Source organism: Ranitomeya variabilis, chromosome 1 (assembly GCF_051348905.1).
Source record: "Ranitomeya variabilis isolate aRanVar5 chromosome 1, aRanVar5.hap1, whole genome shotgun sequence".
Taxonomy (NCBI): Eukaryota; Metazoa; Chordata; class Amphibia; order Anura; family Dendrobatidae; genus Ranitomeya; species Ranitomeya variabilis.
In genome coordinates, this window is record NC_135232.1 from 508,646,242 (window position 1) to 508,659,632 (window position 13,391).

The 13,391-nt window shown below is 47.0% G+C and overlaps 1 protein-coding gene across 1 annotated transcript in view; it reads left to right on the top strand.

The window, feature by feature from the left end:
* The window catches only part of NWD1 (NACHT and WD repeat domain containing 1), a 148,954-nt gene that overhangs the window by 99,333 nt on the left and 36,230 nt on the right, over window positions 1-13,391 (top strand). The window contains exons 16-19 of the mRNA XM_077253121.1: window positions 147-425; window positions 2,373-2,463; window positions 9,999-10,153; window positions 10,653-10,929. Of these exons, the coding sequence (XP_077109236.1) occupies window positions 147-425; window positions 2,373-2,463; window positions 9,999-10,153; window positions 10,653-10,929 (802 nt within the window). The remainder of the gene's footprint in view (window positions 1-146; window positions 426-2,372; window positions 2,464-9,998; window positions 10,154-10,652; window positions 10,930-13,391) is intronic.

Consider the following 13,391-nt stretch of genomic DNA (forward strand, 5'->3'; position numbering starts at 1 on the left):
AGTACACACATACACCAGGGGTAGCTTCAGCCTCCGTGAGGTAGGGGGCATATGAGCTTTTGAAAGAGGCTGAGCTTGATTCTATGAACCTATGTAAATGTACCTGTCAGCCTTACAGTACAGGATCTTATTTATTCTTCTTGTAGGTCTATGGATGGAACATAGAATCTGGGGAACTTGTATTATCCCTTACACCTGGTGTTCCTGGGTTCCCATTGCAAGCTGCAGTATTCACTCCACAAAAGATCCTGATGACAGTAACTGAAGGAGGAACTTTACATCTCTGGGACCATGCAACAGGAGAATTAAAAGGTTCACGACAGTTACCTGGAATTGATGAAGAAACAGCATACCCAGTCTGTAGCTGTGTTATTCCAAAATATGGAAAGATGGTGGTCGGATTCAAAAATGGTTCCTTAGCATTGGTAATAAATGATAAATACTTTAGATACTAAACAATTATTTAGATGTCATGCATCTTTCTGGATGTTCTGCATTATTTAGGCATCCTTCAATTAGAGAAAAGCGCATGATGGCACTAGGCCATGCCTAATTTTAAGACTGTCCTGTAACTGGACTTTAGTTAGAGTCAGTGTTCTCTAACTTTCACAGCCAGTAGTGGGTGATATCTGTGCTTCATCATTGGTTGAAATCTTTTTTAAAATGTTTTAACTTTGAATAACATTAAAACAGGCTCAAAATAAATCAGTTATGTTACTAAATCAAAGATCGATGCAGCTAGGGATATGCCTATGATAAATTCTGTCAAAAATGTCTAGTGAGCTGAGCCTCACTGAAAAATGGTGTTTGCCATACAGTATGAGAAACTTTGTGCTAGAGAGATTAGTTTTGTTATGGCTTACCTGGTAGGGTGGATTCGCTAATCCATAAGTGCGGGTGAGCAGCTTGCATCAGAGGTGTTGATGCAATGGAGTTGGATAGGCCAGACAGCACATGGAACATTGAGGATCAGTAGAGCTGGATATTCTGGACAGAATGTGCAACAGCAGAGCTTCACATGCTATACGAGTCTGACTGCAAGAGCAAGATATGCTGACTGGCACCTTGTAATAGTAAAACCAAATGTGTAGAAAGCACCTTGGAACAGCAAAGTCGTATAGACAGGCAGGTACCTTGATGCAGCAGATCCAAGTGTATGGACAGAACACAGGAACATCAGAGTTGTATAAACAAACAAGTACTTTTATGCAGTAGGGCAGAGTGTGTAGAAAGAACCTTGAAACAACAGAGTTGTGTATTCATTCAATAACTCCAATGCAACAAAGTTAAGCATGTGGACAGCAACTTCAAACAGCTGAGCTGAGAAGGCACACAGGCACTTTAATGTAGCAGAGCTGAGTATGTGGAAAGCACCTTGGAATAACAGATCTGAGAGAGACGATAAGAACCTTGATGTAGCAGAGATAGATGTGCAGACAGCGTCTTTAAATAGCAGAACTGAGTTGTACCGTTACACAAAACGATTTACCAACGATCACGACCAGCGATACGACCTGGCCGTGATCGTTGGTAAGTCGTTGTGTGGTCGCTAGGGAGCTGTCACACAGACAGCTCTCCAGCGACCAACGATGCCGAAGTCCCTGGGTAACCAGGGTAAACATCGTAGTAACCCGATGTTTACCCTGGTTACCATCATAAATGTAAAAAAAACAAACCGTACATACTCACATTCCGCTGTCCGTCAGGTCCCTAGCCGTCTGCTTCCCGCACTGACTTAGTGCCGGCCGTAAAGTGAAAGCAGAGCACAGCGATGACAGCGGGAGATCCAGCGACGAAATAAAGTTCCAAACGATCTGCTACGACGTACGATTCTCAGCAGGGTCCCTGATCGCTGCTGCGTGTCAGACACAGCGATATCGTATGGATATCGCTGGAACGTCACGGATCGTACCATCGTAGCGACAAAAGTGCCACTGTGAGACGGTACCCTTAGTCTTTTGACTAAGCTAGACTGCAGACATGTGGAAGTAGCATGACCTACCTGAATACTCAGTTAGTGGTCTGGGCTGGTCTTAAAAGTCTTAGAATGATAACATAAGTGTGCACAAGGTTACCATGCTAACCCAACATATACTAGAGCAGACGGTGCCGGAGGAAAGGGACGGAATACACAAACTGGAGCTGGAGCAAATACAGGTAGGTAGAAAGTTCTAGACCTTCTATATAACAATCTTTGCATTGTAGAGAATATTAGCTGTGGGAGACACTACCAGTCTGCATAGTTGAGGTTCTAAACCCAACAGTAAAAGTATGACAGTATGTAAACCAAGCATTGGCCTTTATACCAAGAAATTTAAATGTTCCAGTACTCAGATGTCATAATGGTAATTATATATGTTCTTTATCCCTAGATTTCTTCAGGAGGCGGTATTTCAACTGAGAAGATGCCCAGTGCACTGACCTTTGTGGTAGTGGGTGATGATGAGTCAATATTTGCTGTTGGTAAGCAGAGCTGCCATAGTTCCAACATGACATTGGTATGGTCAATCCTCATAGGGTGCCTAACCTTTTTCCGGCCCCCCACCCCCCAGACCCGTAGATTCCCTCCCCCCCTTCAAACCCCATAAACGACACCAAAACCATTGTTGGATAAATTTGGCCACAGCAGCCTTTATTAAACAAACAAAATTAACATTACATAAATAACCATAAATAAATAAATCAGGGGTGGGTCCTTGAAGCTTGAAAATCTGGTGATTAAACAAACCGTAACAAACAGTGGACGAACCAACCGTAACTTACTCCCAGCTGTTACCCCCTGGCTCGGGAGCACCAAATCACCCCGAAGGGTGCCATCATCCACTGAACCCCTGAGGATCAAGCCACCGCTGGACCAAATCCCCCCAAAATCACCAGACCAAATAACCACCACATAAGACCAACTGAGAAATCCATATACCCATGGACCCCCCAGCGCAATTTAGCACCAACTTCAAGGACCCCTCCCAACCGCTAGCCACTATGACCCGAAATAAACTAAAAAACAAAACCCCTGAAGAAAATAACTAAACAGGGCGGGCGGGACCACTCGCTGCGCTTCTAAGCGGGAAAGTGCCCCGCTCCACGCCCATTAGCCCTATAAACCTTCCCCTCATTACCATAAACCCACCTCTCTAAATGACTCATTGCCACCCCCCTTTTTCCCAACCCCTGTCATGTCGGCCTCCATTTAGCGCCACATGGGGGATGGGCGCCTGCTCCAGCCTGTACTTGACATTGGTATGATCAATCCTCATAGGGTGCCTAACCTTTTTCCGGCCCCCCACCCCCCGGACCCGAAGATTCCCTCCCCCCCTTCAAACCCCATAAACGACACCAAAACCATTGTTGGATAAATTTGGCCACAGCAGCCTTTATTAAACAAACAAAATTAACATTACATAAATAACCATAAATAAATAAATTGGGGGTGGGTCCTTGAAGCTTGAAAATCTGGTGATTAAACAAACCGTAACAAACAGTGGACGAACCAACCGTAACTTACTCCCAGCCGTTACCCCCTGGCTCGGGAGCACCAAATCACCCCGAAGGGTGCCATCGTCCACTGAACCCCTGAGGATCAAGCCACCGCTGGGCCAAATCCCCCCAAAATCACCAGACCAAATAACCACCACATAAGACTAACTGAGGAATCCATATACCCACGGACCCCCCAGCGCAATTTAGCACCAACTTCAAGGACCCCTCCTAACCGCCACAACGAGGGTCTCTTGACCACCTCAAAGACCCGAGACCCCACCACACCGAATTGCCATGGCCCTCTCGATACCTTGCTGTAAACTGAGTGCCCATAAATCAATGCCCACAGCGTTTAGGTGCACACCATCACCCAACAAAAAATCCTCACCCCCGTCCTCCAGCTCCACATGCTGCACCGCCACTCCCCCATTCCGCTGTACAAAACCGGACACAGCTCGATTAAGTTTGAGCCTTATTAATCTTAACACTCGATCTCGCGTGGCGCCAACACCTGCGCAGCACGATATCCGACCAAACCACAGTTATACCACTATAAGTCAACCACAACCGTAAGAGGTCATGTTTAATGTCCCTTACCAATTCCCAGAAAGGACGAACACCCAAATCGCTGCCTCCTGTGTGGAGCACCAGAATGTCTGGAGGCCTGTCAAGCTGAGCACTGTTGTGCACCTCCTGGCTGACCCTGCTCCATTCCATACCCCAGAAACCTAACCAACGAATGACCGCCACGTCCCAATGGAAACCGAGCTGCCATCCGTCTCGCCGCATATCGGCCCGTCGAGTACCCCAATGGACATAAGAATGTCCCAATATCCAGACCAAGAGGGGTTTGGCACCTACAACAAAAGGAGAAAAACTTAACATCGAACACCGCACAAACAATACTCTAAACCCCGTCATGACCCCCAGCCCTTCAGGGCCGAATGTAACTCCTGTAACGGTTTGACTCCCATCTCCCGATTCTCTGCACCACCTCGGGCGACAGACCACCCGAAGCAGCTTCAGTCGCTGCCCCGATCCTAAAGGAATGCGAGGCAAACCGAGACGTGTCCAAACACATCAGCGCTAAGCCCTGTCTAAAAACCACTACGAACTGAAACTTTGACAGAAATGACCCATCCGCATGGCACAACAAAGGACCAGACCTCTCCGGTTTGAAACTAAGGAACCCCTGCAAGCAACGAATGGGGCACATCAACGAATGAACCACTGCCCCCAGCACCACCCTTCGACCCCTCCCCAACTGATCCATCTTAGACCGCCGAATCCAAAATTCCAAACAGCCATTAGCCAGTACAACATCCTTGGCCAGCAAACCACCACATCTGCACCTGCTCAGAGCCACCAGCTCCCCGATCCGTAACGCCCCAAAAAAGGCTAAGGAGAAAGCCAAGCGGAAAAGAGCAATTTCAAAATCCAACACGCAAACTTCCGGCAGCCGCTCCCCCAAAGATTCCAACATCTGGAAAGAAACCGGGCATCTGCGGTCCCCCACACCGCTCTGTCGACCAAACCCCTTAAACGCCTGCCGGACCAAAAACTCTTTAGTCAAATCTCTAAGCCCCCTAAGTTTAAAGCCGAAGGCCAAACCTGCACAGATACACCCCGCCTTAGCAGCGGACCAGCCCTCCCTAGCCCCTTTACTCAGCCACAACAATAATGCACCCACCCGGTCTTCCGCAGAACCTCCACCCTGGCAGGATTCCAACCACCCTTCCTAAGCTCCCCATACCGACTGATAAGCGGCCCAAGTGCTGGGAGCCAAAGAAGCCCGTATCAATTGGTCTGCTGCCCTGAGACCACGCTCCAGAGTTCCGGTGGGCATTCCAAACCCAGTTCCTCCGCCGTCGGAGCCAGCAAATGAAAACGATCCCACTGCAAATGAGACAATGAGTCAGCAATGGAATTCTGAACCCCAGGAACATGAGTGGCGGTAACATGCGCATTCAAGGACAGGCAGGACAACACTAGCCGCCGCAAAACCCGTATCACCGGAGGTGAAGATGCTGAAAGGCTGTTGATAGCACACACCACGCCCATATTGTCGCAATTAAAATGGATTCTCCAATTACGAAACTCAGACTTCCACAAGTGCACCTGTTGTGAACTCTGTTTTTGGGCTCCCTCTTGTGGTCACAAGTGGCACTGTGTGAGTGCTGTCTTTGGGCTCCCTCTGGTGGCTCTTTGTGTCATTCTGCAGGTCTGAGGCTGGTTCAGCTGTCTTGTTATCTGTTAGCTGGTTTCCTATTTAGCTCACCTGGACTTTCAGTAGTTGCCTGCTGTCGATGTATTCAGTGCTATTTTGATCTCTCCTGAATCCCTTCGTTATCAGTCTCGCCAAGAGAAGCTAAGTTTCTGTTTGGTTATTTTTTGCTCATCAGTGTTCAGTATGTTTCTTGGTTATTTATTTGTCCTTGTCCAGATTGCTAATATGTGATTTCCTTGCTTGCTGGTAGCTCTAGGGGGCTGAGTTTCTCCCCTCACACCGTTAGTTGGTGTGGGGGTTCTTGTATTCTCAGCGTGGATATTTTGTATAGGGTTTTTTACTGACCGCACAGTTCCCTGCCTGTCTTCTGCTATCTAGTATTAGTGGGCCTCATTTGCTGAATCTGTTTTCATTTCTACGTATTGTATTTTCCCCTTACCTCACCGTTATTATTTGTTGGGGGCTTCCTATATCTTTGGGGTCATTTCTCTGAGGCAAGTGAGGTCTTACTTTCTCTATAGGGGTAGCAAGTTTCTCAGGCTGCGTCGAGACGTCCAGGAATTTAGGCACGTTCACCGGCTACCTTTAGTGTGTTTGTTAGGATCAGGTTTTGCGGTCAGTCCAGTTACCACCTCCCTAGAGCTCGTTCTATGTTCAGTAACTTAGCTAGTTCATTCTGTGATCCTCAGCCACTAAGGATCATAACATGCACCGCCACCAAAATGGGAAAGATCTCCAGCAATGTCACATTTTTTACCAAGCCGTTCGTGAACCATTCAGCAGGCCACCGCATAGCGCACCATTGTCCTCTGAAGTAGGCCCCAAAACCTACACTGCCAGAAGCATCCGTAAACAAATCCAACTCCGTGTTAACCACAACGTCCTCCGATAGCAAAGACCTACCATTGTAATCCGCCAAAAACTGATCCCAAACCTCCAAATCAGCCCTGTGTTCAGCTGTCAGGTGTACAAAATGATGCGGTGCGCGAACCCCGATCGTGGCAGCAGCTAATCTATGGGAAAAAACCCTCCCCATCGGAACAATGCGGCACGCAAAATTCAATTTACCAAGCAGTGACTGAAATTCACGTAATTGTAACTCCTTCACACGCCTCGCCCTTGCGACTTCAAGCCGTAAAGCAACCACCTTCTCTTCAGGTAACCGAAATTCCCAGTTCACTGTGTCAATAACAATGCCTAAGAAGGAAAGGCACGTACAAGGCCCTTCAGTCTTGCCCGGAGCCAACGGCACACCAAAGAGCTCTGCCACCCAACAAACCGATCGCAAAATGAATTCACAACACCTGGAATCCGCAGGACCAATGCACAAAAAGTCATCCAAGTAATGGATAACAGAGTCAAAACCCGATGTGTCTCATATGACCCACTCAATGAACGAACTAAACACTTTGAAGTACGAACATGACAAGGAACAACCCATCGGCAAGCATCTATCCACAAAAAACCCGCCATTCCAAAAACACCCCAATAACCTCGAACTCTCAGGGTGAACCGGTAACAAGCGGAAAGCGGATTCAATGTCCGTCTTCGCCAAAAGCGCTCCCCTACCACAACGACGAACCCAACGGGCTGCCTCATCAAACGACGTGTAAATGACCGAGCAGAGTTCAGGGTCAATCCCATCATTGACAGATCTACCCCGGGGATACGACAAATGTTGAATCAGCCTGAACTTATTAGGTTCTTCTTTAGGCACAACACCCAACAGGGAGGCCACCAAATCCACACAAGGGGGGTCTGGAAGCGGCCCCGACATTCTGCCCAGTGCAACTTCCTTTAACAATTTCTCGGTGACCACCCCAGCATATTGCTCAGCCGACCTGAGGTTTTTCAAAGACCTAGAGACAACAAACGGGGGAACCGGTATCTTAAAACCATCCTGAAAACCAGACCGTAACAATTCGGCCCCCTTCCTGTCAGGGTACCTACTTAGATAAGCTTCACCGGTGTCACCCCCTTTTGAATTACCAGATTCGGTCTTTGACTTATTCTTTTTAAAACATCTTGCGGCACCATGGGAGGAACCACTGCAGTGCGAACACACGTGCTTAAACCTGCACGTAGAACCGAATCTGCACTGGCCCTCATTAAAATTGCCAGCATAAGCCATGCTTCTGCCCCCCGACTGACTCCTGGACCCCCCAGCGGTCCCATTAGATGCGGACTGGCCGGTGCCCCCGGCCCCACCCTGAAAGGGTTGACCCAACCGTGTGGTGCCATCACCCGAAGCCATAAACCAATATCCTTTTGATCCCAACGTATAGCCGGCCGTATCGCCTTTCTCTGCCTGAACTGCTCGTCATATCGCAGCCACGCCTGACCCCCATATACCCGGTGCGCTTCCCCAATCGAATCCATATAGCAGAACAGGCCCGAGCAATTCTCAGGCGCTTTCTCACCCACTACGCTTGCCAGAATAGCAAACGCCTGCAACCAATTTACGAAAGTCTGTGGTATAAGGCGCCACCTACGCTTCTCTTCCTCTTCCTTCTTGCTCTCATCTTTTTTACCTTTATCCAAATTAAATTTTTCTAAAGGGAGAAGGGAAAAGATCTCCACATATTCGTCCTTCCAGATCTTTTCCCTCACTTCCTCCTTCAAATGAACCCCAAGCGGGCCCTCAAAGCAAACGTAAACTTCACCATGTGCCCTGTCATCCAAATGAATCCTGCATTCTTTCTCCTTCTCAGTCTGCACCGATACTGACACTGGCGCAGAAGCACTGCTATTCGCCAGAAAGCCTCAACGCGGAAACACGTGCCCGGCCTCCCGCGGCCCTACCCACGCAGCCAGCTGCCCAGGCATCGACCTGCCACTATCCCAACGCGCGATCAAATCTCTCACATTACCCAGCAACTTGCTAATGCCAGCTTCCCCTAAACCGGCCGCCACCGACGCACCCTGACAACTTACACCCGACGCCCCCACCTGACCGACCCCTACAGACTGAGATAACACCGTGGACGGACTGGACATAGAGCTATACTCACCAGGCTGCGAGAGAGCTGTGATCCCTCCAGCCGCTGAGCGTGCATCCCTCCCGTCGATTGATGACCTCGAGACTCCCCCAGGACCCTCCAGGAGAGGAGGTCCGCTAATCACTGACCCCACGGATCCCGCTGATGATAACGATGCCAAGGGCCCGACCGCCCTGGAAACGGAGAGTCTGTTGTTTGCAGGCGAGCCAGCGGGCCCAGCAACTGGGGCGTCCCTGTTGCTTCCGGACCCCCTGCCCGATCCACGATGCGGAGAAGGATACTGAGATCCAACGACAGCACTCCTGTGCTGACCCACACCGGGAGCGCCATCTACTGGCAGGTCCAGCGACCCCGTATCCACTGGGGTGCCACCTGCCGCTGCATCGGTCCCCTGTCTCCTTCCCGGCGACGTAGCAGGACGCCTGCCAGGTGAGCTACCCAGGCGGCCTGCTGTGATAGCACTGGCATCCTCCGCAGCCCCAGCACACTCTGACTCCACCCCCAGCACAGAGCGGGAAGGCCCGCGCGACGCTATAGGCCTCAGCCCGGCCGGTGGATTCCTCCCAGACCGGGGCCTGCTGGGACGCTTACATGCAGGCTCCCGGCCTGGAGGGTCCCCGGAGAGGCTCCTGCGCCGGCGCTGAGGCCTGGAAGAGACCTCTGGCGATAGCCTCTCAGGGGGACGAACCCGACGGGACCGCCGCGGTCCTCCAGGATCCGCAGCCACCGCAGCGCTTCCACCACCGATGATCCCCGCCACCTAGGCTTCAAGCCAACCCAGCGGCTGCCTCTCCGCCGCCTGCTGGAGGGACTCCAAGACCTGCGCTACCGAGGACATGGTGAGTGGAGCAGCGAGAAAGACCACTCGCTGCGCTTCTAAGCGGGAAAGTGCCCCGCTCCAACCCCATTAGCCCTATAAACCCCCCCTCATTACCATAAACCCACCTCTCTAAATGACTCATTCCCACCCCCCTTTTTCCCAACCCCTGTCATGTCGGCCTCCACTTAGCGCCGCATGGGGGATGGGCGCCTGCTCCAGCCTGTACTGTCTGAATTTTGACATGTGCAGACTGACATTACTAACCTCATTTATGGGAGATCAATACAGGTATAAGCATTAAGCATTGGCCATAGCAATTAATCAAGGTTCTGTTATATTCGAAAATACAAAAAAAAATGTTACCTTACCTAAGGCCCTATATATCTCCCTAATAAGTGTCTTTGAAAAACACTTATTTTACTATGGCATTTCCCGACCTGAGATAACATTCTCTACATATCTATTTTACTAGGATTCGGAAAACAAGTGCAGGTATTCAGAGCTGATTCTAACACATTGAGGAGAATGCTAGATTCTTGTCTAGAACATGAAGATCTGGTGAAAACTGCTGCCATCCACAGTGAGAAGAATCTTATATTAACAGGTTCACAGGATGAAACCATACGAGTTAGTAAGACAGAACTTTATGTATTCCATTATCATAATCTATGCTGTAAATGGTCACTCAGGACTGTATGTATGGGGTGAGGTTTCTAATGACACTTTATAGATAAAAGTCCAAAGTTTAGCTTTATTCGGTCCAAAAAAGCATAACATTTTATACAGATGCTTTTAGAGGAAAAGGCGGGGATAAAATAACTTCTAATGTTGGATTCAGCTAACCATAAAGCACAAACATCACAGCATTTATGGGTCAGATGTCACATACCAGTTCTATTTGGCTAGCATAGCTCTGACACTGTCTATGACAATTGCAAGCCCAAGTAATGAACTCAGTAGTAATTCCCTGAGTGGGCTGAGGTCTATATAGAAAGCCTGGAATAGGGAATGGCAGGTCTACTCCAACATTTCCATCTTACTTTAACAATAAATCTGAGTCCATCCACATTATAAAACAGATGGAAAGTAGATTTGTAAAGTGACCTTTCATTTTCACTACTTTTAGGTCTGGAACCTGTCGAAGAGAGGTACTATGATAGACTGCTTTTATGGGATGGGAGTACCAGTCACTGGCATGGCCTTGAAAGGAAGAACATTGGTCTCTTCTTCCAACCAAGCCTACTACCTCAAGCTGTGGAATCTGGATTATGATGAAAAGCACAAGACACTGCCACCTTTTCAGGACCGTAGTGGTTGTGTCACTCTATCAAATTCAGGGGAAAGAGTATATTTTCCTAAAACTGGTGACAAGCACAAAATTGTTGTCTGGGATGCAGTTCAAGGTAAAATATGGCAGCAGTGCCAGATGCAGCTAATGCATTAGTTACGTTCCTTGTAGTAGTGTCAGTTATACTGTATGGACAAATGGACACCTATGGGAGCTTTTATCACACCCCATTAGAAAAGCATAAGCATTAGTATGGAGTTGGTTCCACATTTGGAGCTAATATTCTGGGAATATTTTTCACGAAATTCTAGAGTGTTTATCACCAAAAAGTCTTAGCATAAGTTTATACCCATAAATGGGAAAAACACTTCTAATGGCATAGAATATTTCACAAAAACTAGGTATAGAGTATAACCCAGTAAATGAGAACTGAAAATTAAAATTGTATAACATGTTGAATTTTTATTGAATCACCAACATAAGAAAAACTACAAAATCAGGAAAAAGGTGCTGAAATAGGGGACACGGACACAATTATCAGCTTTAGCAAATACAAGTAAATTCTACAAAATTCATATAGCAGAGCAACAATGTGGTATAATTCATAGCTCATGATCATTTCAAGCACATAATATAGACTTATTTATTAGATTTGTTTAACAACCATTTTAGTGAAATATTATCTGCAGCAAATCCTTCCATCTATGCTTATAGAGTAGCTGCTAAATTTAATACTTTCAGTATATAGAATTCATATATGTGCCAGACGATGATAAAATTAGTAAATTCATACGTTCCAAGATAATATATGCCCAATTCCTTAAAGCCAATTTGGAAATATAAAGTCAGTGCAATATATAAATGATAAAGACAGAATTATTATTCAAATTACTCTCCATGGACACATAGAGTAACCATTCTATTATAAAGAGTTCCCAAAACTGTTCCCACAAACTTGGAAGAATACAATTGTCCAAAATGTCTTGCTATGCTGAATAGGGATGAGCAAGTGCTAAACTACTTGGATTACTCGAGCCGAGCAATTACTAATGCTAAGATGCACATTTCGAGTAACGAGTATAATGGGAGTCAAAGGTAACTCTGAGCATTTTTCCAGCAGACCCTACAAGGAGGTCTGCGAGGCAGTGAATATGATGAAATGGAGAGATAAAGTGCTAAATTGAAGAACAGCATAAGTGAAGACCTCTGGAAGCATCACTGACTTCCAGATTGCTGCTGAGAACAATGATGTCACTCCACTTTAAGGACTGACAATAAAAGATTGAAAATCGACGAGAAATTGGAGTTTACAGGAAAAAAAATGTTAATAAACATTCTTTCCTGTTTTCAATGTTTTATTTATTGAGAATCATAAGATGGTTGACATCAGCAAACAAGGAAACAAAGGGGGTAAACTCGGAAAACAGAAGAGGCATAGAAATTTCACTTTTTTAAAAGCCATTGAAGTCTCAAAGGAACAAATGACATCTAGTAAAGTACCTAAAATGCCAGGAATAAGAAATAATTGCCTCCGTCAAAACATCATTAATACAGAAAATGAAAGATTTTTTATTTCTATTAACAAATAAATAGTGTTGAGCATTCCGATACCGCAAGTATCGGGTATCGGCCGATACTTGCAGTATCGGAATTCCGATACCGGGATTCCGATACTTGCCGCGTATCGGATACCGGAATCGGAAGTTCCCAGATTCAAAATGCAGAAATTCAGCCAATGAGAATGATTTCAAGTGTGGGCACATCCTGTTCAGCATGGAGGGCATGAAACTACTGGCATGGCTGTGATTGGCTGCTGAAATGATGTCATGATGCAGTTTAAAAGTCGCTGGCGCCATTTTGCGATCACTCTGCTGTGAATTCAGTTAGTGACAGGACGCTGTTTGCTGACTGAGGGCCAGTTTAGAGATAGCGATTTGCTTCTTTGTGCTTTCCAAAGGCTAATTTAGCAACCGCTGTGTTCACCTACTATTCACCTTGCTTTTGCCTTGTAGCGCTGTTTTCACAGCGATCTGCAAGGTCTGTGTGTGTGTGTGTGTGTGAGTGCAGCCCACTCTCTAGTCTGAGTGCAGCCACATAGGCCATCCATAGCTGGTTGTATTCAGTTCAGGGAGGGTGGTTCATTGCCTCATACTGTTCTTTTTTTTTTTTTTTTTTTTTTCAAGTAGTGTAGTCTGCTGCTAATTTATTCAAAAAAATCCTATTAGTGTCTTTCCACCCGTCTCCAGCTAATTTGTGGAAAAACACTACATAGGATAAAGTAGAGGAGGGTTTTTGGGCCTTGCAGCGCCGTTTACGGCTGTCTGCACGGTCTCCGTGTGACTGCAGCTCGCCCTGTAGTCTGTGAGCAGCCATAGCCTGGTTGTCTCCAGCTCAGGGTTGTTCACTGCGTCATACCGCCAAATCAATTTTAATTTTTTTTTCAAGTAGTGTAGTCTGCTGCTAATTTATTTTAAAAAATCCTATTAGTGTCTTTCCACCCGTCTCCAGCTAATTTGTGGAAAAACACTACATAGGATAAAGTAGAGGAGGGTTTTTGGGCCTTGCAGCGCCGTTTAC